The 26,304-nt window shown below is 37.4% G+C and overlaps 1 protein-coding gene across 2 annotated transcripts in view; it reads left to right on the top strand.

The window, feature by feature from the left end:
- Nucleotides 1–9,293: 9,293 nt before the first annotated feature.
- LOC121949511 (collagen alpha-2(VI) chain-like) overlaps nt 9,294–26,304 on the top strand; it is a 57,988-nt gene continuing 40,977 nt past the window's right edge. The window contains exons 1-25 of one of the 2 annotated variants that reach the window (XM_042495218.1): nt 9,294–9,439; nt 11,771–11,926; nt 12,558–13,168; nt 14,368–14,388; nt 14,526–14,591; nt 14,684–14,737; nt 14,829–14,873; nt 14,973–14,999; nt 15,091–15,117; nt 15,234–15,278; nt 15,379–15,432; nt 15,678–15,740; nt 17,613–17,675; nt 17,757–17,810; nt 18,320–18,355; nt 18,439–18,501; nt 19,001–19,063; nt 19,649–19,711; nt 21,323–21,385; nt 21,482–21,532; nt 21,611–21,709; nt 24,054–24,116; nt 24,206–24,241; nt 24,344–24,389; nt 24,469–24,621. In XM_042495218.1, the coding sequence (XP_042351152.1) occupies nt 11,776–11,926; nt 12,558–13,168; nt 14,368–14,388; nt 14,526–14,591; nt 14,684–14,737; nt 14,829–14,873; nt 14,973–14,999; nt 15,091–15,117; nt 15,234–15,278; nt 15,379–15,432; nt 15,678–15,740; nt 17,613–17,675; nt 17,757–17,810; nt 18,320–18,355; nt 18,439–18,501; nt 19,001–19,063; nt 19,649–19,711; nt 21,323–21,385; nt 21,482–21,532; nt 21,611–21,709; nt 24,054–24,116; nt 24,206–24,241; nt 24,344–24,389; nt 24,469–24,621 (2,017 nt within the window). In that variant the 5' untranslated portion in view covers nt 9,294–9,439; nt 11,771–11,775. Of the gene's footprint in view, nt 9,440–11,770; nt 11,936–12,557; nt 13,169–14,367; nt 14,389–14,525; nt 14,592–14,683; nt 14,738–14,828; nt 14,874–14,972; nt 15,000–15,090; nt 15,118–15,233; nt 15,279–15,378; nt 15,433–15,677; nt 15,741–17,612; nt 17,676–17,756; nt 17,811–18,319; nt 18,356–18,438; nt 18,502–19,000; nt 19,064–19,648; nt 19,712–21,322; nt 21,386–21,481; nt 21,533–21,610; nt 21,710–24,053; nt 24,117–24,205; nt 24,242–24,343; nt 24,390–24,468; nt 24,622–26,304 lie in introns of both variants that reach the window. The other variant, XM_042495217.1, reaches the window with a different exon arrangement.

Genomic DNA, 26,304 nt, shown 5'->3' with positions numbered 1-26,304 from the left:
CACTGAGCTGATGTGCAACAAAAAGTCTCAAAAGATCAGCCTAATCCCATTTCTCAGTATTTTAATAAAATAAAATAATTTTTAAAAAAGTTTTCTTTTTCTCATACAAATGTGTGAACAATTGATATTGTAAATATAAATTTAGAAATATTTAGGTTGCAGATATTTTTTTTATCCTAAACACTGACCAACTGTCCCTGGGAGACAACATTTTGGGAAAATGTACCTCTTGTACATTTTTTTTAAAAATTGCCTTTCACAAGTGTTTCCCACAAAATGAGAATCTATCTTTGAGTGGTGGGGTGGATAACTGATCAGCAGATCCAAGCAGATCGATAGATGGGAGGGGAACTGCTGCAGAATTGTGTTTTTAGACGCAGTGCAATGATTTCTTCAATTTCATTTTCACTGGGCCTGTCTTTCGGCTGCTCCATCTGTGCCCAGAGTACACTCTGCGCTTCGAGAGTCCAAAACTATAGAATTCATATGTGGCAGCCTCTAAACAGCTTGATAAATTGTTAGCAGACACCTGCATCTGTTCAGGGACAATCTTATGTTATTTACTATTGAAGTAGTCTGTGAGTATTGGAACGTCATTTTAACGCTGATACAAAAATGTCCCTACTGACCCTGCTCTCCCCTACAAAGTCACACTTTTAATGTTGTATTTTCAATTTAGTCATGTCTGTTCCCTTCAGTGTGTGCTTTTTATTACCATTCATAGTTGTCAGGTTTCATTTAATCTCTGAATAACCTCAACAATTCTACGATCAGACATGATTATATTTCTAGCTAAATTTAACATAAAATAAAAGCTACTGGTGGTGGTTTTAAAAATTTAGCTTGAAGGAATACAAACATAAAGTCTTTCATGACATTTATCTATTATATTTTCTATCACATTTAAAAGCTTTTAATATTTCTAACATCTCTGTTAAAGCAAATAATTGAGGCACTTTTGCAGTGCCTGATTGTGTGAAACTCATAGGATGCAGTGATAGCAGGCGGGTTGTCTTTCTCCTGGTTGGGTGTATAAAAGCATTGTGCACATAACTTTCATCTGCAGAAAATTGACCCAAAAAGGATTTTTGCAGACTATATACAACACTGAACCTTCTGAACTGGGTAAATTGCATACAGCTAATGTGCTATTCATGCAGGTCATCTGAAGTCTGAATCAGAGGGGCAGAAAACAGCGCTTTCATTCCCTGCAACATCTTCTGCCTGTGAAAATGAAAAGGAGCATTTTTGAAGTGCTGCTCATTTTTGTTGAGGTGAGATGAAATGAAAGAGGCGAGAGGCATCGATGGTCAGTGACAAAGAAGGGAAAATTTGAAGGAGAGGCAGCCTTAACACTTATGGACGCCTTCTTTTTGAATGCAGACACATACATTCCTCCCTCTTCAACTGTTCAGGGTCCGAGGCTGCAGAAGCCTGACGCAGATTATAGATAGATATAATATATACTTTATATAGATTTTTTTTTTTTAAATGGGCAATTTAAAGGTTCCAGTTCAACTCATACATTTGTTGGACATACACATAGGAAGGAACTCCAAACAGAAGCTCCAGACCAAAGTCTCACACCCACAACTTTCTTGCTGTGAGACCACAACCACTTCGCCATCACCATGCAGGGACTTTAAATCTGAAACCACCCATTACTTCTAGTCATTACTTTATCTAGGAAGCTTCCATTGTGTAGAAATAGACTTTTACAAGCGAGGAACCAATTGAGAAGATGAAAGGCACTCTGTACTTCACTTGTCATAAAAGATCATCAGTAACAGAAATGATTCTCAGTAACATCTTTTCTGTAGCTTGTGTTCTCCCCCTGGTGGCATATTGGTGTACTGCTCTTGAGGACTTTAAATTTAAACTAAAGTGGCAAAATTTGAGGTGAGGGCAGCAATTTCAACTCGTATTTAGCACTTTCAGCATTGCTATATACTTTGTACAATTGCGATAATGCAATTACAACCACAAGCAGGAGTTTAATGTCTTAAGGGTAATTTCACATGACACATGGGATGTGTTTGTAAATAGAGACCACCCTGCTCGCTGAAATCGATTTTTCTTCTAAGTGAGAAAAAATGATGAAGAGCAGTTCGGGCATCACTTGTGGTGGAAAGTAATTAAGTGCATCTACTAAACCACTTACTCCTTAAATATGCTTCACAGACATATGCAAAGAAAGAAAAAGAACGACATGACACCAGTGTCCTCAATGATAGCTTGAGTGCTTACTTTTTAGATTCAGATATTTTGCAGAAAAAATATGATGCAATGTTATATATTATATCTGACCAAGCCTATAAAGTTTGTTCTTCCTCCACAAGCTGCATTACTAAAATACTGTGCAAATATCTATAAATACTTCAGTATTAATGATCCAACATTAAAATATAGAGTCAGAGTCAGACAAACTCATGCTATATAATCCAAGTCTCATTTATCCAGTCATATTGCTCACTGCTTGCTACACATACGCATTTTCAACCTTACTATTTAAAACTAAATTGAAAGTGAACCTTATCCATGCTGTCTTCAAAGCCAGACTCCAATACTAAAATGCATGTGAATGTTTGGGAAGTACTAAGCAGACAAGTGGATAAATGAGACTTGGATTATACTGCGCAAGTTGTGTATGAGTTTGTGAACAAATGTTTTGATAGAGTTTGCTGTTCTGAAACGTGGTCCCCAATAAATCAATGTATGTTTGCCCTTTTTCATGACGGCATGTAAGAAAAACACTGTTCCTCTGAAGTTCAAATCAGCGTGGTATGAATAATTGATTTACAAATAAATATTTTGTGGGTGAGGTATTCCTTTAAAGCAGGACTTTTACTTGTAATAGAGTATGTTTATATTGTAATTTTGATTTATTGACTACAAAATTCCAATATAAAATGATCAGACTTTGTCAAGTAAAGAACGACTAAGTCCTGGACTTACTTCCATTGTTGTTCCCTGTGGTGGTATTGATGCTTTTTCTTTAAGGTCCAGTGTGTTTGATTTAGGGACATCTAGTGGCGACGTTACTCAACTGAAACCTCTCCCGTGTGCCAATGAGAAAATGCTAATTGCCCTATCTAAAGCCACTGTTTGATTAATCCGTTTCGGGCCACTGTAGTAACAACATGGCAGATTCTGTGGAAGACGCTCCATGTAAATAATTCCAAGGTAATGAAAGCACAATGACTCTTAGTTTATTAACTGTGTTGATTAAAACACACTTAAGAGTTTTACAAACCATTTCTGCCATTATATCCCTCTAATTCCTACACACTGGACCTTTAAAGTTGTCATTGCTGTGTGATACTTGAGTGCCCTGGTTAGTGAAGGTCATAATAATCATTGTTCCATGTGTCTGTCCTAATGTTGCACAGCTGCTCTACCTGTAAATGCTAATCTGGATGCAGCAGGCTTTAACAAGAGTGTTGCCTGGGAGAAAGAATCTCAGATTGCCTGCCTCTCTCTTAATCGCTCAGTTGCTCGCTCAGCATCTCTTCAGAAATGCACCCCCACCCCACACACACACACACACACACACACACACACACACACTTGGGTGCTCTATAAACAGCAGCAGCACTCTGTGAGCAGGTCAATAGCAGTACCACTGCATTTCTCTCACTGAACCCCTGATGAGGGACTTCCTGAGCAAGCTGCCTTTTGAGAGTACATAAACAGACCGCCTCGTATACGCTAATGCATTCCTGCTGATTGTCACACAGTCAGAACTACATTGTGTGACCTGATTAAAATGCATCCCTCAAATTAGGGCACAAGCCAGGAAATGTCCAATCTCAAAAGTGCAGCAGTCTCGAATTTCCCTGTTTAACATGGCTGCCTTGTTTTGTTTGCGCTTTGCACAACTGGGACTCATTCTAAACAACATTGTTTACAGTATCTGGACAATGTTATTAAGTAAGATCTGAATCAGCAACATTATACCATCACCTCCAGATTTGTCTCTCGTCAGTAATCCTGCTTGTAAAAACAACCCAACCCCTTTCTTTATGCTTTTCAGCAATTTTTTTCATTGTTTTTCATTCTTTGTTGTATATTTGACAGAGAAGATTTCACCATCATATTTTAGTGGTGATGCAGATCTGGTGTTTCCAAGTATGGGTATAGCTGCATCCTCAAAGTAATGTGCGTGATCAAAGAACTAGATAAACAGTAGTGGTTTATTTGAGGGTCAAGTCTTTGCTCTCCTTATATGCCCATCTCTCCCAGCTTGCAGCTATGCCCTGCTTCTGCTATCTTACTGGATATATGAGGATTTTCAGTTTTTTAGCCTTATTTTGGTGCATTTGTGTGGTGGTGGAAGAGTCCAACTCCATGGACATACCATTGAGCTATTACACATAACTGCCAGTGCTGGACCTAGCACAACTGACACCCTAGGTAAGGTCCCCCTGGTGCCCCACCCCCATTAAAATAAAGTTATTATTATTATTAATAAAGTTGAGGTGCACTTGAGATAATTCACAGAAGATTTTTGGGTCTTCTCAAGAAGAATGCAACTTATTGGCCAATATGTTTCAATAGTATGTAGGCCTAAATGTTAGCTAACTTTGCCCCTTGTTGAAGACTGGCGCTTTAGCCTGTTCTGACTATGATGATCATTTACACATGAACTAGATAGACTAGAAATGGTTCCCTTGTCATGGGCTGACTATTAGCATTAGATCTTTGGTTCATATTTCCCTTGTATTTAATGTTTTTGAATGTCTTTATTTTATTGTTTTGCTATGCCGCTTACCTACAAAGTATAAATAACGAACGTAGCTACCATGACGCCACCTCTTGGTCTTTAGTTTTGAAGCCTCGAGTGGCATTTCAGCCAGCACCATCTTGTTTTTTTTTTTCAAATTTGGGCACGAAAGTGGAGCTGTGGCAGAGTGAGGGGTGGACTCAAGCGTTAAACTAGATATGCATAACTCTGGGCCTTAGCAAAATATAAACAGGTGAGTTACATAAAATTCCACTCCAGTGCAGTTATAATGAATGTTAAAATATGCTTTTCTTAGTTTTACCAAGCTGTAAACATTTTTATTTCTGCTGTAAAGTTGGGCATTTTAATATAGTCTAAATGGGATTTATTTGGAACCAGGCTCAAGTGGCCATTCAAAGAACTGCAGTTTTTGGCACTGCAAGATCCACCATTAGTAGTTACCTCTAAAGGAGGGTTTCCATTACTTTTATGCTGACATTTACATATGGTCACACAAGTTATGATCATAAGCCTCTTCAGCAAACTATTGCATTACTAAAAATAATACATAATTATAGCCACAAGCTCCATATTCAGATTAACCCCAGCACTTAATGCATCCCAGTATGAAAAAATAATTTATTATCTTAATGGTTTTAGTCTTTGGTCAGCTATGGGAGAACTTACAGTGAAATTATACACTCCACAGCCTGTTAAGTGCTTTTCATAACATATTCATAAAAGTATATCTGTACTTGCTTTTAAATACTAAAGTTAAATGAAGCATAAAGTTTCAATCCTGAGTAACACTGAGTGACCTCACCACAGTTACTGCAGAGTGCGCACATCTCTGCCCTTGATTTATAAAAAAAAGAGAGAAAAAAAGAAGAAAATAATAAAATTGTGGAGGCATGAAAAGACGGGCAGGTCATCTGTGATAATCTATTTACAGCGTCTGAAAGGAAAATCGTCCTTCAGACAATAACAAATTTGTTTCATGTCTAATGCCAGTGAGAACTGCTCTTTCTGCAGCGCCTCGAGTGCCATTAAATGCAGATACCTAGTAGGCCTGTTTGTGGGTTCTTGAAAAATAAATATTCAGATTTTGAGTCAAATTAATGTTATATATTCATTAAAATGTTGGTTACCTGAAGAAGTTAATGATAAAAATGTGAAAATTAAAGTGGTATGAGGACAGTGAGTTTCAGGTTGAAAGCAGCTGATCCGTTACTTGAGGATACAGTGAAGTTTTTGACCACTAGCGGAGCTATGGAGCCATAGTTTTAAGTGAGGCTGATGGTATCACTTTTTTTTACCTCTGACCCACAGGGGGAAGTACTGCAACAAGAAATGCAGCAATGTGTGAATAAAGGCAATGACAAAGAAATAGTCAAACATGGATGCGAACAATTTTGGGTAGGTTTTTCAAACCCAGTTTTGAATATGCTTTATGAGGAAGAGAATGCATTAACCCGTTTGTTAGACCTCAAGTATACCTACAAAAAGCACTGGTATAATACAAAGAGGCCGGGGTCATGTGGGGCAGGTGAGGAGAACCCCTACCTGTTGGCAACAGAAAAAGTGTGGTTTTAGTTGTGCTGAGTAATTAAAAAATTTATATAATTCTGGATTAATGCCTGCCTTAAAACAGTAGTTCCCACCCCTTTTCTTTTATTGAGTAAACTGATGACCCCCGACTCATTGACATATTTTATTAAGTGTCATATTATCATTGCTATGACAGTACAGAACCCAAATAGTGAACACAGAATCTGCAGAAAGCTTTGGATTAATTTTGAGCAGATTATATCTTGTGAGAAATGCATCTGTTGTTTTTTTTAGTTTCAAAACTCATACATGGCCTATAGGCTTCTTTGTTTTACAAATTTGGTGTTTTCTTCACCCTGACACCCTGCTGTTTAACTAGTTTTTTTTGGTTGTTTTAACCGCATACTCTTCTAATGCAGGATAAAGCTGTTTTGCAGCATATTGAAGACTGTGATTACAGCTTGTGTTCATGTCTTTACCACACCCTTATTCTCTGAGATCTTTTTTTAAAAACTTTATATCCTGAATGATAATCTAAACTTTAAAAATAACTTTTTTTTTCATTTTTTTCACAGAAAGGAATTAAATCCAAAGACATAAGCCTACTTTTTTGTTTGTTTGGGTTTTTTTTTGTTTCCTTACACCGCTTAATTTTTTTCATCAAATTTTACTGAACACATTCAACACTTGTACATTTGAAATTTGCATAAAACAAGCTGTGTAAAAATAATAATAATAATAATATAAAAATAATTTCAATTGCATGATAAATAAAATATAGGGCCTCTTTGTAGCACTTTTAGTGGGTATACTTGAGGTCTAACAAACAATAATACATACAATAATACAATAGGTTTCTGTTTCAATATACAATTTTTGAGTTTTATATTTTTAAAAGGAGCGCTGAAAGCCTCTCATCCCCATGAATGTATTATAGAGAAGTCCCCCCTGTGACGCCACGGCGCTGTTGGTCACGTGTTGCCCTGCTGCGATTTGATTGGCTAAGTGTTGAAAACTGCTGTCAACAGTTGCACGCAGTTGACAGAAGTGCACATTTTTCAACATCAAATGCTATCATCTACAGCTCAAATATACAGATCCTTTTGAAGAGGAATTTGAGAGTAAACATTCTGGTTTTCACCAGCTGCGGGATATTGATTTAAATCAAATCTCTGGTAAAATAATCACATGTAACTTTAAGTGGTTCTCCAGGTAACAATGGCGAACGTCAGCTTGTCAGTGGAGACCTGTCTCTGTTCCCGGACAGGATGGTAGCCGGTCAACAACATACTGACAGGATCTCAAGCATCTTTCTTAGAGGATTACTAACACAAAAACAACAAGACAGTGCGCTTAGGTTGTCGATTAAAGCCTGCCTTTACGGCTTTATGGTAGCAAACGCCGAAGGCAGTCTTCTCCCATGTGCTAATGTCCCATCACAAATTTACCCCAAATGACAGCGCAAACAAACCAGGCTAAAGCAGTAACTTTCATAACAGCAAAACGGAGAACAGGTATGTGCTCAATCGGATTATTGTTAAACGGTGTCGAAAATATTATATGTCAAATTGTGTAATTTCCTGTTTTTCGAATCTGTCCAAAATCGTTTTTGCTCCTTTACCTTTTCCACCAAAAACAGATAACACTGACTAATTAGTGAGACTATTAATTAAATATTCTATCAGGCTATAAGTAAAATTAGTAAAACTGCTGATAAATAGGCTATTCCATTATAAAAAAAAAAAAAACAACTTTAAAAGTAGCCTACAGTAAAGAAGTATTAACAGCAGATGTAAAAGTGCTTGTTATGCAGATTGCCCTGTTATCTTATTATATTGCATAGGCTAATAGTGGATTGTTAATACTGGTGCACCAACGTGTAAAGCCAATTTAGCTAGTTTAGATGTTGATTATTTTATATACTATTTGCGTAGTCTATTCTCGTCGAAGAGCTTTATTATTATACTGCATGTTTTGTGTAAAATCTGCTCAGTAGGCTAATAATAATAATGATAATAATAATAACTTAGCACCTTAAAAACAGTTGTCTACAAAGTGCATTGACAGATAAAGCAAAGGCAGGAAATCGGTGAATTATGAAAATAAACATTAACAAACAAACGGAGAAAGGATTATAAAAGTCAAATAAAAAGCCAAGAACAAAATGCATAAACAAAAGAACAAGAATAAAGCATATTAAAAGAATAAAAGTAGTGAAACAGGCAGATTTCATAAGGCAGTTAAAGTAGCCTACTAAATAAAGCAGTTTTTTTTAAAGAAAATTTAACAAATGCAATAAAAGACGGTAAAAAATAAATTAAGAAATAATAGGTATAAGAAGACGAAAGATGTACACAATGCTAATACTCCTATAGAAGTATTTGCACTTAGATTTGCCGCAGTGCATGTATGAGTAAATGAACTGTTAAGTATATGCTATGTTTAACTTCCCATAGCCCAAGGAGATGTATTTCAGTAGACTGTTTTATTTCACCGACAGTCAAAAACCCAAACAGAAAAAAAATGTAATTTAGCTGATTGATCATCAAAGTAGGCTGATTGACTACCATTCTATAGATTAATGTAATGATTATTTAATTATCTGAAATTTTTGGATGTTTGCGGGCAGTTACATTCCAACGTGACATATCTTGTGCTGTGTAGTCTTGAGATGTAAACAGTGAGAGTGTGCAGCTCTCTCCATGTAAGGATATGAAGCAGTGGAGTTGAAGTGTTTGCAAAGCTGCTGTTTGGAGAGATTCAGTCTGTGACTCTCACATTTATTCGGTCAATTCAGGCAGATAAATAGATCATTGCAGCATGTTGTGTTTATTCAAAGATGATTTATCATTCAGAGTTACACCTGGTGTTGTAGAGACCACGCTGTCTTTCTTGACTTTGGCAAACACCAGACGATGATCTAAACATCTACTCGCCAATGAAATTCCCCTTTGCGCGCGTGTGTGCGCACGCCCCCAGACGCGCTCGTGCGTCTGTTGAGATTAAAACGGGCGGCTCCTCGACCATGAGCTGACCCTGACTGAATCCGCTGATATGGGAGTTTGCTGATTGAGATGATTATCTGTAGTTTACAGTTTCTGGAAACTTTGAATTTCCTGACAGTCTTGAGTCGCAGCTCACAGAAGATTTGAGTCTGCTGTTCTCGTGGTGAGTGCGCTTTATTTTAACTTTTGTTTCCCCTTTAAAGGTTTAGTGAGGTGTAGGGTGTGAGGCATCGACCAGATAAGCAGCTCAAATTATGAAGCAATTGGTCTTCTGTGTATGTGTACTTTTCTTCAAAGCTGAGTTTGTTTTTGGTAGAAAACTAAACTGAGCGTAAAGTGGACACCTTGTGGGGGATAGTGAAACTTCAAACAGTAGAGTAAAAGTATGAGCACTCCAATGTAAACCTACAAAAAGCAGCAAAAGTGAAAGAACTCATTATTCGAAATGGCCACCTTCAGAGTTGTATATTACTTAAATGTTATTGTCAGTAGTGAAGGAACTTCAGATCTCTACTTAAGGAAAAGTAATAATATCACACTGTAAAAATGTGCCTAATCTGTTACAAGTAGAAGCCCTGCATTGAAAATGTTTAAAAATTAAAAGTATGTAAATATATTCAGGATAATTTAGTGAAATAAAAGTATCCATCATTCAGAATAACCACTTTCAGAGTATTTTATTTTATATTAAAGTCAGTGGTGGAAGAGGTATTCATACCCTTTGCTTTAGTGAAATACCGCACTGTAAAAAAAGAAGGGAAAAAAAGGACTACTTTGGTAATAGAAGTCCTTCATTGAATATGTTACCTAAGTAGGTTAAGTAAAAGTAAGTATAATCAGGAAAATTCACTTTAAAGAAAAAGTACTGTGAGCAGAAAAATGTCCCCTGTGATTGCTTATTTCATAACAAAACTGCACATTTTATAAGCTCCTTATTTTATGTTTTTTGAATGTGTAAAGTAAAAAGTAACTAAAGCGTTCAGATAAATGAAGTACAACAAAACGTGCAATATTTCCCCGTGATATGTTTGTGGATTATGCAGAGTTGTAGTCTAAAGTATAATTTTAACAAGACTTGAGCACAAGTACCTCCAATTTGTACCTAAGTACAGTATTTTAGTTAATGTACTTAGTTACATTCCACAACTCATAATGGTATTACACCACATGCATTAGTGTAGAAGCAGCAGTGTTGGAAAGTAAATAAGTAGATTTACTTGACTGTTTTTTTTTCTGCTACTTAATATTTCTGCTCCACTACATCACAGAGGAAAACATTTTACTTTTTGCTCCCCCTACATTGATTTCATATTTCTGGTTACCATTGGTAGATTTTGATTAATAATACAAAATATAATGAACAAATAGATTATTATATAATGCATATTAAGATAAAACTTTATCAAGCCCAAAGGGAAATTGCATCGACCATGCATGTTGTTGTTGTCGTTATCATTATAATGATCTTGTATATGTATTGTGTTTATTACTAACAAGAACTAATATTAAGAAATCAACACAGAAACAGCTAACAAACAATAATAAATAACAAACAATGAAAAATGATATGTGCAATACACTAGGAGGATTTTTAGCTCTTTTGGGTGGTGTCTTATGGGTTGCTGCTTATGTTGCCTATAGAAAGATCAGCCACTGAGGCAAAGTATACAAAGTAGTTAAAATGAGGTTCAACTTGTAGATGTAAACTAGGTAAAGTGAGTAATTATTGTTGTTTAATAAATGTAATGCAGTGAAAAGTAGAATATTTACCCCTGAGACATATTTGAGTATAAACCAACATTCAAAGGAAATACTCAAAGTACAAGTACCTCCAAATAGTAGTATGTACCTCCAAATAGTAGTAAATGTACTTACATTCCACTAGTGTACAACAGCATGGCTATCACATATTTGATTTCCTTCAGTGAACTTTGATCTATTTTGTGAAGCCCAGCTGTGCATTGGGGTGGCACTAAACCAACAGTGTAATTCGTGTTTTTGTTGATGTTGTGTTGTAGAGATTTTCTGCTTTTAGGAAAAGTAAACCTCACCTACTGTACAGCACACCCTTGTCCTATCAGCTGGCATCAGACAGTACTTTACAGTACAGATGTTTTCCCTCCTCACACAAAATCTTATCTAGGACCTGTGAGTTTTTTTATATGCTTTTTTTTAAAAATCATTTTTCTTGATATGAAATGTTGTGGGAACCACCTTTATGCATGTCAAATCGCCAAAGAGTTTGGGATGCAGCTGGAAAAAAAAATTCCATTTCAGCTACAATTTTAAATATTGTCTTCTTTTATCCACAGTGTAGTTATTCACTGACATTGTTTAAAGCAGCGATAAACATTCCTAAGCTCTGTGGAGACGCCTTCTGTTAGGACTCACTTGTTTGACAGCTATTTCCTGCATTTACAGGGCACGTTGGCGTTAACAGTAATCCTGTCTTCTCCTCCGTCTTGTTTTTTTTTTTTTTTTTTTAATTCTCCAGGAAAAATGGCGATGATTTCAGGGTTCATCTTCCTGTGCCTTCTCCACGCTGCAATCCCTCAAGGTCTAAGACCTCGCGGACCCAGGCCGGTACCTGGGCGAGGGGACAGTCCAGGACCGACTCCACCTCCGCTCCCTCCCCTACCCAGTCCTGAAGGTTGTAAGAGTGAGTTCCATTATTTTCATTCTAGCTCAGTGGAATAAGATGATTATTTTTTAAAGAATTGACACATGTATTCGGTAGTGGATACCTGTTCATGTATTCAGGTCCTTAAGAAAAAGTAGAAATATCACCTTTTAAAAATACTCCATCATTCAAAATATTTTTTAGGGGCTGTATGTTATGTATTTAAGAGGGAGGAGGGGTTGGTGGGGAAGGCACATCAAATACATTTTAAGCACAGGGGAGGGATTTAGGTTTGTTTTATTTGTCTCTTAGGGGGAGGACATACAACTTTAAATGGTTGTATTTGTATTTTTTTCAACTTCCCTTTGAACTCAGAAGGACCCTTAAGTGTTGGAGTTGGAATCTTGTGATTTCTTTAAAAAATGTATATAAAGGACTAAAGTAACTTTAAAATAAAGGTAGTGGATTAGAATTACAATACACATATCTGAAATTTAGCGGAGCAATAGAATAAAGAAAATACTTACTACTTCTTTTGCGAACATACTTTGTCTCTATTCACCACTGCATGTTTTACATTTGTAATTTGCCTCTTGTGCTGCAAAGTAAGTTCAACAAAGCAGTAATGATATTTACACTTTGTCGATGTTCTCTCCTCCAGGCGGCATAATCCCCTGTCCTGTCAAGCTGTTTTTCACACTCGACACCTCAGAGTCCATCGCTTTACAGGAGGCCCCTCCTGGGAGCTTGGTGAAGAAAGTTAAGGAGTTCACCAAGATGTTTGCCCAGGAGCTGAAGGATGAGTTGTACAAGGACCGCGTCTGGATCTACTGGTCCATCGGAGGCCTGAACTTCTCAGAGACGCAACACGTTTTCAGTCAGTTCACAAACAAGGAGAACTTTATCAGGGCCCTCAATGGGATTGTATACGAGGGCAAGGGCACCTTCACTGACTGCGCCTTGGAAAGAGTGGCGACCCACATGACCCAGCACTCCTCAGGGACGAAGTCTGTGCTCTTCTCTGTGTTCATTACTGATGGACATGTGACAGGAAGTCCATGTGGAGGGATAAAGGCAGCGGCAGAGAAGGCCCGAGAGAAAGGGATCCAAATTTTCTCAGTGGCAGCGTCCAGGAGCATCAATGAATTAGGATTGAAAGAAATAGCCAGCACTCCCTATGAACTGTACCGTGATGATTACGTAGTTGTGGACATCATTGGTGGGAAACCAGAAATAGAGACCAAATCCATCAATCGTATCATAAAAGCCATGGTGATCTGAAATCTTTTTCCTTTCTTACCATAAATGCCTATATTCTAATTAGGGCTGGGCAATATACTGATAATATATCATGATGTCGCACTAGGTATTATCAGTGATTTAGGATATTGTAATAACGATGTGAAGTGATTTGTTTTCCTGGCTTTAAAGGCTGCATTACAGTAAAATGATTTTAAGATAATTTTCTGAACTTACCAGACTGATGTAGCTGTTCGGTTTTTCGTCTTTTTACAAAGGATGTCAAGGGAACCGGAACTTTAGTACCAAGTCAACGCCAAAATTCTGAAGATGTGGTGGTGCTCATTTTTCTGCACTACCCAAAGTACCAGGGATGCAGTTATTCCAGACCTGGTGGGGCAGCATATACACCTACAAATGTTCTCGTCTGCGATTAAATGCCAAAGGACAAAGAATAATTCCTAACGATACGGAAGAACACTTTCGCCATCAGGCTGATGAAGGGCTGAGCGTCTGTTCTGTGCTTTAGGATTGTGTCTTTTTTTTTTTTTTTTTTAAGTAGAAAATGTTGCTGCACTTGTCACTGTCATTTTTTTACCCAACTGTCCAATAAGTGGATGTGGGGTGGGACAAATAAAACCAACTGTCACACCTGACATGTACAAGTGTTGAAACAACAGAAAATGATAGAAATAACTTAATATACTGTTGGCTTAATCTTAATGTTTCTTGCCCATAAACTCTCATCATAAGACAAGTACTTTGCTCTCAAGCAGTTTATCAGGGATTAATTTTAAAATTCAAATGAATTTTAATTGATTTTTTTTATTATTTAGAAAAAAAATATTAAGTGTATGTTTAGGTGCATGGAATTTATTCTTTTGGTTTTTTCCCCTGGTATCAAATTGGTTAAGGAGAATTATTGAATTTCACTGATATTGGTATTAATTGCTAAATTTTTGGTATTTTGACATGCCTACTTTTTTACTCATTTAGTCATTAAATTCACATTACTGATAAGTATTAACAAAAAATCAACTGTTCAAATATTTTGTTAAATCACAAATAGTCAACTCCACAATATTGTTGTAATATTGATATTTAGGTGTTTAGTCAAAAAAGATGTGATATTTGTTTTTTTTTCATATTGCCCAGCCCTAAAATCAAAATCAGATTTATATTACATTATCACTGCCAGGTACTTTTCACTAACAGTTGTTCTTTCTTTACAGAAATATCAAGCCTATTTACAGGTAAGAAAGACTATAATTATTGTCTATGTGTGTTATTGACAAGACTAGCAATTAAAAAAAGGGATACATTTCGGCTCTCTTGTTTTTTTATGTTTCCTTGTATTACTACATTTAATATTGTTTTATTATCTCTGTAGTGTTATGAACATCAGTGCTTGGAGAAGCCTGGACCCCCTGGACCAAAAGGCCATCGAGGTCTGAAAGTGAGTGTCAAAAAACAAAACCAACAACACAAAAACAATATCTCTGCTCATACCAAAGATTGTTAAGTGTCAATATTTCTACTTATTTCTAGGGTATAAAAGGAGACAGGGGTCGTCCTGGGCCAAGTGGAGAAAAGGGTAGACGGGTAAGTAGAAGTTAGCATTGTCATTACATTTGAAATTCCATAAAATAATATTGTATCATTTTAATGCTGAATGTGATTTATTGTATTACAGGGTGATCCTGGCATTGAAGGTCCAATTGGAGGACCCGGTCCCAAGGTTTGCTGAGGCCTGCTCATTGATGATCTTGTGTGTTACACCATTAACTAAGTTGTCATTCTTTATCCCAATAACATGTCCTTCTGTGCTCTGATATAGGGAGAGGTTGGTTTAAAAGGTGATAAGGTAAGAGATCAATCTTTATATCCCTGCTATGTGGTCCATCTGTTAGATTGAATGAAATGTTGGGATTAATAGCTCTGCTTTACCTCGACAGGGTGAACTAGGAACAAGTGGAGCCAAGGTAAATAACAGTATTATTGTTACGCTTGCACAAATTTGAAATTTTCTGCATGTGACACTGTCAGTGTTTGCATGCTGTAGTTAATTTGCTGTCATCACTGACGTCCAAATACTCAGGGTGTGGCAGGAGTACCTGGCAAAAATGGAACTGACGGTCAGAAGGTGAGTCTTCATACGACAAAGTAAAATAAACAGTACAGTACCATGACTCTGATAAGTTCAGTATACTGATATGATGTTATTGTCCATGTGAAATTTTCAGGGTAAAATTGGCCGAATTGGAGCTCCTGGTTGCAAAGGTGATCCAGGAGACAAGGTACATCTAGTTGTTATATTAAATTATTTTCCACATGTTGCTCTCAAGGTGCAGTTGTTCAATGTTAAATATTTTTGACTGAGGCGAGAGACGTTTTGTTTGGTTATTATAATAATATGTCCAATTCTACTGTAACAATCTTATATAATCTATATATAAATGGCTTAGTAGTTTTACAAGCCATCAGTCATATAGCTATAAAGATTTGTTGTACGACTGTATCATTTTGTTTCTGTCTCTAAAAGGGACCAGACGGTTACCATGGAGAAGTTGGGGAGACTGGACCACCTGGTGATGATGGAGAAAAAGTTTGTATTAAACTAAAACTATGATCTTTTTCCTTTTTTACTTATCTGCAAAAAACCCAAACAAAAACCCCAAAAAAAACATGACAAGGCCTTTACATACATGGGGCGTAAAACGACATGAAAATGTGAAATTCCTGCCTGTGGATATTTCACATCAAAACTATTTATAGATGCAGTGACTGAATTTGTGACAGTTGTTACATTTGTTAAAAAAAAAAGGTTTGAATAGATTTTAGCCAGCTCATTTTTCAAAAAAAACCCCTGATGTATTCAGTGTCATTCTGTGTTGATGACTTTGTCTTCCACCTCCTCAAACCCCAAAGGATATTTTTGGTACATCCCATTTTACAAAAGAGGAAAGAAAGAGAAGGAAAGTCCCACTGCCTCATACAGAAGCTAGGGCTCGAAGAAAATAGAAATTTTGTATATGTACTGGTGCACGTGACATTTAAAATTACATGCACCTAAATGTTTTTAACCTGCACCTTTTTTTTTACTGCACCATTGGGTCTACTGGTCCACATTTGTCTGCAGTTTAGCTACAGCTGGGGCTGGGTCAAACTGAAGATATAGCAGGTATTGTAAAGTAAAACTTGTTCTTATACTCAAGAGTTTCTTATATTCTAATTTTATTAAATGTTATGAAAATTGTATTATTTCATGATCATATGTAGAGCTGAGAATGACATGCACTACTCAAATTAGAGTGCATTACCTTGCATATGCACGGGATATCACAAGCCCTGAGAAGCTGAAGCTCTATCATGGCCAGTTCCAAACATAATTTAGGATGTCATATAATATTTTGTAGTAATAATTTTATAATACAGTGCAATGTAATACAGGGTGTTAGGAAACACAAATGATCGACAAGTCCATCTTTGTCATGAAGTGATGGTTATACTGCACAACATGATTGACTGATGTCTCTTTATTAAGGGTACAAAAGCTCAGAAGAATTGACCTTGCTTTGAAAAACAATGATGCCACTTCGTTTAATATTTACTTTTTGTGTGAAAGCGCTCATGACAATAACATTTCAAAAAATATATAGGCATGCAAATTAATTGTTAACAAAAAACTCCCTTGGTGTGTAAAGCCCATGCTCGCTGGTCTATGAGGATGTATATAGGTAGAGACAGCAGTGCTTCTGAGCTAATGCTAACATGTACGCTAACATTTTCTCAGCAATAAACAAATGGAATGTCAAAAGTCTTATAGGCATGTAGTCATAAAGCAAAGAATTTGACAAATTAAAGGGGTTAGTACAGCTCATTCTGAGGGGGACATCTATGTTTTAATCAAATATCACAGAAATCCATCTGAAGATTCTTGCAGCGTTTCACTCAGAACCATAAATGTCAACCAGCTGATGGCGCTAGATGAAAAGTCAGAATCGTCAAACTCGGTAGGATTCATCCTCCGGGTAACATGAATGAGATTTTAACGCAAATTATTCAGTTGTTGACACATTTAAGTCTCGACCAAAGTGGTGAACCAACGAACCAAGCCTGCTAATGTGAAATAAAATTGTGCAATATTGGTGTCTTTTTAAACTATTATTGTCAGACAGAACAAATTTCAAAGGATGGCACACTGCTAAAGGCATTGATTCATTTATATTTACTTTTGGATGTATTACAATGAAATTTGGTGTCTGTTTTGGTGCTCAGAGGATCAATCCGAAAGACTCTAGTGATGCTCTGACTTTTTATCTTGCTTCATTAACAGGCCAGAATTTTCACAACAGGATGAATCTAAAACTAGAAAATACAAACCGTTACATTATTTCAGGGGTCATGTAGACTTATAGATGTTTCAAATGTGCATCAGTTAATGATTTCAGTCATGTCTATTTCTTTGTTTGTTAAGGGTGACCCAGGTATTCCTGGAAAACAAGGTCCCAATGGCCCTCCGGGTGATCAAGGACCAAAGGTAAACTTCAAATTAAAACACAACATCACACAATAAAGATTTCCTTACTGATAAAAAGAATAAAAAATCTCTGTTTGTTAGGGTGAAGATGGAAATCCTGGAAATCCAGGCCCACCAGGAGAAAAAGGACCTCCGGTATGGAATACCTTTTCTTTGTCATCATAGTTACTGTGTGTTTTCGTGTGTTACAGTGAATTCAGATTTCATTACTGCCTACGTCATTTACGCTAAAAGGTCAAAGGTCCCTGTGTATATTTATTGCATCCATACTCTTGCTAGCATGTTTGCAAGTCACACTACGAGTTGTGTTGGTACAACTGAAGCTGTCCACAATACAAAATGATGGACAGTCACATAACAATTTGTCCAAATCTTTGAAAAGTGGGCAAGATATAGAGGGTTAGTGCACGGACACCGTCCTTCATTGATGACATTGTCATTATCGGAGACAAATTAGGACCCATTGGCTCAACAGGTGGTTTATGAAATAGGATTACAATGTAACTTGGTGGTCTGTTACACTTGTATGTAATGCTGTTAACTTGTGATCAGATCTCCTCAGACTCATGTTAAAACCAGGTGTAAACAAGCTCACTGTTACACTCACTGTTACACTGCTGAAGTAAAACTATTGATTCTTGCAGGGGCTTCCTGGTAAAGATGGACCACGAGGCGAAGGGGTATTCAAACACTTCAAAAAATATTTATCGTCCTGAGAATTTTTCATAGCTTCTTAAAGATATTGTTAAATAAATATTAACAGGGAAGAAGAGGAGACCCTGGAATAAAGGGAGGACAAGGACCTGATGGGCCGAAAGGGGAGAAGGTAAGTTCAGCGCTTTTATTCAGTATTCAGTAAGATTTATATTTTTATTTCTGTCTTTAGAGCAGATTTGTTGGATTAAGAACAGTTGCGTTTTTTCATGACATGACCAACCTGCCAAAGCTGCAATAAATACAGTACAACACAATTTCATCAGAACTTCGAAGTGTAATGTGTTAAAGAGAGCTGCTGCTGCTGCTAAACTGAGAGCCAAATAACATATTGTGAAACACTAACAAATCGCCGTGGACTCTGTTGACCTTACAAGAGAATTCAACAGCGTGAGAGAGACGAGGCCCCTGAGGTCCAGTTCCCTCTGCGGGGGATTTACTCTTCCAGAGAAAGATCATAAACACTCCCTTGCCCAGTGTTGCTATGGGGCATTTCCTAAGAAATTGTTAGTGAAATTCTTCCCATGCTCCGCTGAAATAGAATTATTTGTATACATTAGTGCATGATTAATGATGTGACGCAAATTCTGACACTTTCATTTATTTCCAAGGGAGAACGAGGGCCACAGGGAGGCAGAGGCCGGCCAGGAGAGAACGGACTGAAGGGCGCAAAGGTGAGGGCGATCATGATGAGGGGGGATTTTGCCAGAGGGATGATTCAGCAGCTACCTAAGAACTCAGCAAGTCTTTCTCAGACCCCCAGTACTGGAGTCCCGCCTCCATGTTCTGGGTGTGCTGCCAAAATAACCTGAGCTGAGCTGAGCTTGTTTTAAAAAAAACCCACATCATCCAGTAAAAGTATTGTTTGTGTATATTTATACTATGTATATAGTATATATATATATACATTCATTCATACTTCAGCTGTCATGGGGTGAGAAGCAGGGTACACCCTGGACACATGTAGACCTGTAGACAGCACATTGACACAAATTAACCTGACTCCTCTTTGGAATGTTGGAGGAAGCTGGAGAACCTGGAGAGAACCCATGCAGACACGGGGAGAACATGAAGAGTCTGCACCGAAGGGCGTCCAGACCCGGGGTTGAACCGGGGACTCTCTTGTTGTGAGGCGACAGTGCTGACCACTACACCACTGTGCCGCCCTTCATATCAACATGAGCAAGCTTATTTATAGTATGTGGGCTGGAGTAAAGGATGTCCTGTAATGATGTTTTCTCTCTGACTTTCTTTTCCAGGGAGACCAAGGACTGCCAGGACCGAGGGGTCAGCCAGGAGAACAAGGGGCCGCTGGAGGAAATGTGAGGGTTTTTTTCATATTGTGTTTTATCCTATTCAGCTTTACAGAAGTTCTGTATTCTGGACCAAAAAAAAGAGATACTTATTTGTTGGTCGATTACTAAAACAAACAAAAATAAAACACACACACAAAGGGGAGTTCAGGTTGCTTTACGGGACTTTATCACTCAAGCAAAACTCCATATATTTCCTCTTACCTGTAGTGCTGTTTATCAGTCTAGATAGTTTTGATGTGAGTCGTGAGTGTTGGCGATATCGTTCTCAGAGATGTTTGCCTTTTCATCAGCATAATGTAGATAGATGGCAATCAGCTTGTGGTGCTCAAAGCATCAAAAAATACATTTGAAAAACTCAACAACAATATGTCTTGCCGGAAATCATGACCTGGTTCCTCAGGATAATCCACAGACCTTGTTGTGAGCAGTTTCATGTACGAACTATTTTATATTAGGGCAAAACATGCAAAAGGCCAGACCCAACAGAAAATGCATGTCTTTGTTGTGTGTTTGAGTTTCTTTAAAGGTCAATTTGTCTCTCTTTGAGATATATTTTTCTTTTTTTTCTTTTGTTTTGAACAATTATTTTTATTTATTTTTGACACAACTTGCAGTTATACAAGATATATGAACAACAAGAAGACAGAAGTATGGCTAAACCATTGGGGTGCAGTAAAATATTTTCCATCAGATATTTGTCTTTTGTGGTTTCTTTGCATCTCTTTGTGGTCAGTTTGAGTTTCTTTCTATTTAGTACCTTAGTACTAATTTGAGTGACATTTTGCAGGTAAAGGTCAAGGGGCCGCTGACGCTTTGGGCCCCTGTGCCTGAGCCCAGTAAGTCAATTTAGTAATCCAGCCATGCTTCTACCCATCTACACCTGTCAACTGTATTACCATGTAGAAGGAATTGTACATCTGCTCATGGAGGAGAGGCTCGTGACCATGCGAGTAAACATTTATGGCATCCTTCTTGGATGAGCTAGCATAGTTGAGTCGGCAGGAGATGCACGCTACGTGTTTGGTATAAAGAAAATTGTTCGTTTACATGAAACTGCTGATACAGAGGAATGTTGATTATCATGAGTGAGCGGGTCATGAATTCGGTAAAGAGGTATTGTGTTGAGTTTTTTTAATTCTATTTCCTGGCGCTTTTGAGTACCACAAGCAGAGTGCCATGTAGCTCTATTGATTTCAAGAGAAGGCAGACATCTCTACTGCTGATATCTCCGACACTTGGCAACTCACACCAAAACAATTTAATTTTGATAAATAGCACTACAGGTAAGAGGAAAATATATTATTATTTTTTTCACAGGTAACCCGACCCCTTAAGATTTCAGTGTGAAAAGATTAATTACTGCAGTGTGTCCAAAAAATCGACAGTGACTGTCGGCCTGCAAGTTACATATGAGATGTGAAGCTCAGACTCAGTGTCATCCAGGAGGGGATGACACATTTTCTCTAATTTGTTGGCAGCCCTACGATGTATAAATCTGAGTTTCTTTAGTTAAAGTTGATGTTTATAATGTTTAAATAATTGATTCTATGTTTTGAGTAGACTTTTATCAAAAATAGGTAATGCAGCTTTTACTAAAAGTTTCTTCTGTGGTTCCAGGGCACCATGGGGAATCCTGGAGATCCTGGACCAAGGGGCGACCCTGGGCCCCCTGGACCAATAGTGAGCAAAAACCTTTCAGTTCATCACTTTCACCATGGCATCATGTAAACTGCTCAGGCAATTTGTGATTTCCTTTTTTTTATTTCTCGTCTAAAGGGTGACAAAGGAAGGGCGGGATTCAACTATCCTGGGGCGAGAGGATCCACAGTAAGGTTTTTTGGTTTACCTCACACAATTTCTGCCCATGTTTCTTGCTTGAGTCTGAAGTAACTCTGATCTTTACAGGGAGACCGAGGTGATCCGGGTAGAAGAGGACCCAGAGGAAGCAGGGGTGAATGTGGTGCCAAAGGAGAGCCTGGAGATAAAGGACCAATAGGAGAAACTGTAAGATTTATAACAAAATGTTTTAAATCTATTATTTTTTCAATCAGTTGATTATTCTAGCGACTAATTTATCCATTATTCTACTGTTTATTATTTTAGTACTCCCTTAATGTAACAATTGATAAAAAAAATCAAAAACTTGTTTCAGTAATATTTGAATAGTTTTATTCAATCATCTTCTCTTAAAAATAGTGATAATAGAAGCATTTTTTAAAATTTGTCTATCTTCCATGTCAATACTGTGTTACATTGCTGCTGCTGCTGATGATGGTGATGATGATAATAATAATAATAGTAATAATAAAAGACCCTTTTAATCAGTGGGCTCCTCAGCAAAATACTGTATCTCAAATTCAAAAGCATTACTGTGCAGTCCTGTAGCAGACCTTGCTACTGCTACTATCTTGATTTGAAACTTAAAGTGGTTATGACATGTACTTATTTCATCACTTGAGTAATGTGCAGTTTAAATAAGTATTTTTCATCAGTGTGGAGCAGGGAAATAAATGGAAACCACCACTCTCTCAATTCTCTTCCATACTCCCTGTGTCCATGGTGGGGGGAATACAAAAATGCAGAAGTAAAATCTGAGGTTCCAAAAACAGCCAGCGATAATGTGATGGATGACGTGAAATAAAACACACACAATCATTCCCAAGAGATCATGTGACACAAGCTGGACAGATTTGGAGGTTTGTTCATGAAGGCCCATATAAACATAAACCATAATCAACAACTAATAGCATCTGTGTGGTTGCACAGTTTAAGATTTTTGGTTGAGTAATTCGTACCTCCCACATGGTGCTTAGTTGTTATGAAATGCCTCGTAAGACACATTAAAATAAATTAGTTGTGGTTTTGTGGTTTGTCTTCTGCAGAAAAATGTTTGGGGTTATTCAGACAAGAAAAAAGTTTCTTCCAAAGAAATGCAAAATTAGTCACTTCCACTGAAAAATGCTTCCTGCTCAGGGGCAACCAGGTGAGAGACGACCCAGTATTTGCAAATAAAATGGCTTATGTGAAAGTTCTGTTATAAAGCTAAGTTGATGGTTGTCCTTGTGCGTTTTTAAGCCGGTATACAACAATCCTGAGGCTTTCTTAGTTCTGCATATCACATAGACTATGCCACAGGCTATTATATTAAGCTATGCAGATAGCCCTTATTTTTTTTGCCTAACTGTTTACAACAGACATCTGTCTGAGATTACACTGCAGTAAAACTGCTGTGAATTTGATGTCCACAGCACTGAATTATAACTTTTGAAAGCTCAACATCAGCACATCGTTCCAAAAACAATGTCCCAGGTCCTTAGGATAATGCACAGATCCCGCTGTGACCAGTTTCCATCGGGACTGTTTCTTCCGTAGAAAGAAGCTCCAAAGAAAACTTCACAGGAAGCTCTGTGGATTGTCTAGAGTACATGAGATGTCGTTTCTGGAAAGAGATGTTGGAATTGTTTTTTTAAAAAGTACATTTTAAGCTCTTTATCCTCCACAAAAGAAGTTTCTTTCGTCTCTTGTATTGGGATTGCGATTGAAATCTTAGACACACAGTAAAACCTCAGCTGATGAAACAGAAAATATCTGCAATGTGTAGTTGGAAACTAAGTGTAAATGTCTTTTTGAAATTTGGGTGAAATTACCCTTCTCCATTCTTGACCCATGTCTCTCTTTGGCAATTTTTGAACGTTTGTTTTTGCAAAGTCAGACTGCTTTCTTTCCCTTTCCTGTTGTTCTTTCTTTTCTTTTTTGAAACCCAGATTTCCCATTCTTGAGGGAAGACATGGCAGTGTACTTTGGTGCTCTAGCAGCATAAGCAGTTGCTCACTCAGCTCTAGCTGCATTTAGAGATCAATACTACTGCAGGAGGGCAAAATATTATTTTGTGCCTTTAAAGGGCAAGAGGGGCTTCAGAGAGCTTTCACTTTTATAATGAGTTCAGTCTTTCAACAAATTTATTCATCCACTTTTAATTTAGTTATGGCACTAATTACTTAGAAGTAAAAAATTACAAACATTACCACACTTTTCATTCCATACTTTTGGAGCCCCCCCATGATGGGGGCCCTTGGTAATAAGTACCGCTTTCCCGCCCACTACAACGTCCCTGATCATCTTGCGTACAGTGCTACTTGTCATTTTATGACCTGCCTGCCTGAATCCAGTAATATTTTCGAATAACAATACACATGTAAATGGAGTAGTGTGTTTTGGAACATTTTGCTAGTCTACTGCAGAAAAAATGTGTGCCGTTAATCAGATGAAGACCATAAAAAAAAACCCTTCCAAAGAAATTCAGCTTTTTGCAGATAGATGAGTCACTTCCACTGAAAAATGTTTGCAGGGGGATCCAGGTCAGCCAGGAGGGCCAGGAGAGAGAGGACCCAGAGGAGAACCTGGACCTGATGTGAGCAACAGTAGAACCACACAAATAATGACTTGACCATGCACAACAATTTGAGATCCAATTGCACTGCTGTGTCTTTGTGTTTGCAGGGGGATCCAGGACTAATAGGTGATCCAGGGCTCAATGTGAGTCAACTTTTAAAAGCTGTACTGTTTTTTAAATAGAATACTATGTTAATAAGAATAACTTGGTTGCATTACTTCTGACATGCACACCTGTCACTGCAGGACTGTGATGTCATGACTTATATCAGGGAGACGTGCGGCTGTTGTGGTAAATATCATAAATCAAACACAGCTTCATCGTTAAGAATCTCTCAGCATGCTGATCCTGTTCTTGCCTTTTGTTTCAGACTGTGAAAAGCACTGTGGGGCTCTGGACATCGTATTTGTAATAGATAGCTCTGAGAGTGTTGGGCTGACAAACTTCACCCTGGAAAAGAACTTTGTTATCAACACCATCAACAGGCTGGGATCCATGGCCAGCGACCCTGCATCATCAACCGGTACAGTCGAGCAAAAACACAGCAGACATCTCTGCAAATCCTTTTGCAGACACAGTTTTTCAAGTGCCAAGAAGTAAAGATTGCCATAAAAGATTGACCATTTCCAAAAAGTGAATCACTTAATCCACCATTGAATATAAGATTAGAGCCATGTTTGCGTTGGCCGTACAGTAACTACAGTAAGTGTCAGTGTTGCATATTTTTATGTCTGCACCAGCGATGGCTGAGGCTATAGGCATTATGTTTTGGGGTTGTCTTGGATATACATACGCATGCATGTCTGTCCGTTTGTCCGGCCCATTCTTGCAAATGTGATATCTCAAGAATGTCTTGAGAGAATATCTTCAAATTTAGAACAAACATTCACTTTGCACTCAAGGATGAACTGATTTGATTTTTGTAGTCAAAGGTGGAGGTCACTGTGACCTTGTCTTTTTCATCCTTGTAAAGGCAATATCTCATGAAGACCTTTCTGTGATTCCGTCAAACTTGGCAAAAATGTTTGAGTGGACTTAAGGATAAACTGATTTGATTTTGGTGATCAAAGATCAAGGTCATGTTGACCTTGCATTTGTCTCATGTCAATGATGAGCTTATTAGATTTGGAGTTCAAAGTCCACTGTGACTTTGCGTCCATCTCATTCTCATGAATGCATTATCTGAAAATGGACCCAAGAGAGTTTTCTCAAATTTGGTGCAAACATCCACTTGCAGTCAAAAATGAACTTGAAATCTGGTTGTCAAAGTCATAGTAACCTCATAAAACATGTTTTTGTGCACAACTCAAGAATTCATATGTTTAGATTTGACACATATGTCTGATAGGATATAATGATGAAGTTGTGACATTTTGATAGCCAAGAGGTCAAAGGTTAACTGTGCCTTTATAATGCTCTTCAAAAACACTTTCCAACAGCTTTTTCATACCATACTACATACTTAGTCAGCATTTTTTTGGACATGCTACACTATGACATTTTTCAACATACTGTAATGATTTTCTAAAATGTACTACTCTACAATGACTTTTTGGACATACTATGCTCAGATCTTTTCAAAATACTGAACTTATGAGTTTTTTGACATACAACACAACCTTTTTTAGATTTTGAACTTTCAAAAACCATATTATAAATATAATGTTCTATGACTTAACTTTTTTTTTCAAAATGATATGCTATGACTTTTTGAAAGTTTGTTTTGACAAGCTATACTGTTGCTTTTTTAAAATATTTTTTGGACATAACATACTATGACTTTTTTACAAATATTTAAAATATTATGTTATGTTGTTTTTCTACATATTATACTATGTCTCTATTTTATTTCTAGACATACTATGGTATGACTTTCTCGACATACCATACTGTGACATTTTTCCATATGGGAATTTTGAAAAAATCTTTCCAACATCATCATTTAAAGTAACAATGCTTTTTGATGGTTTTATCTTATACTAGGACTTTTTCAAACATTTTTTAGAGCATTTTTGCCTTTAATTGATAAGACAGCGCAAGTGTGAAAGGGGGAGAGAGAGGGGATGACATACAGCAAAAGGCCAAGACTGGAATCAAATCCTCGGCTGCTGCAGCAAGGACACAGCCTCAAAACATGGGGTGCCTGCTCTATCCGCTGAGCCACCCGGCTCCCCTATACTAGGAGTTTTTAACAGCTGCACTAACC

Source organism: Plectropomus leopardus, chromosome 10 (assembly GCF_008729295.1).
Source record: "Plectropomus leopardus isolate mb chromosome 10, YSFRI_Pleo_2.0, whole genome shotgun sequence".
Lineage (NCBI taxonomy): Eukaryota > Metazoa > Chordata > Actinopteri > Perciformes > Serranidae > Plectropomus > Plectropomus leopardus.
This window is presented reverse-complemented; position numbering and strand designations above follow the sequence as displayed.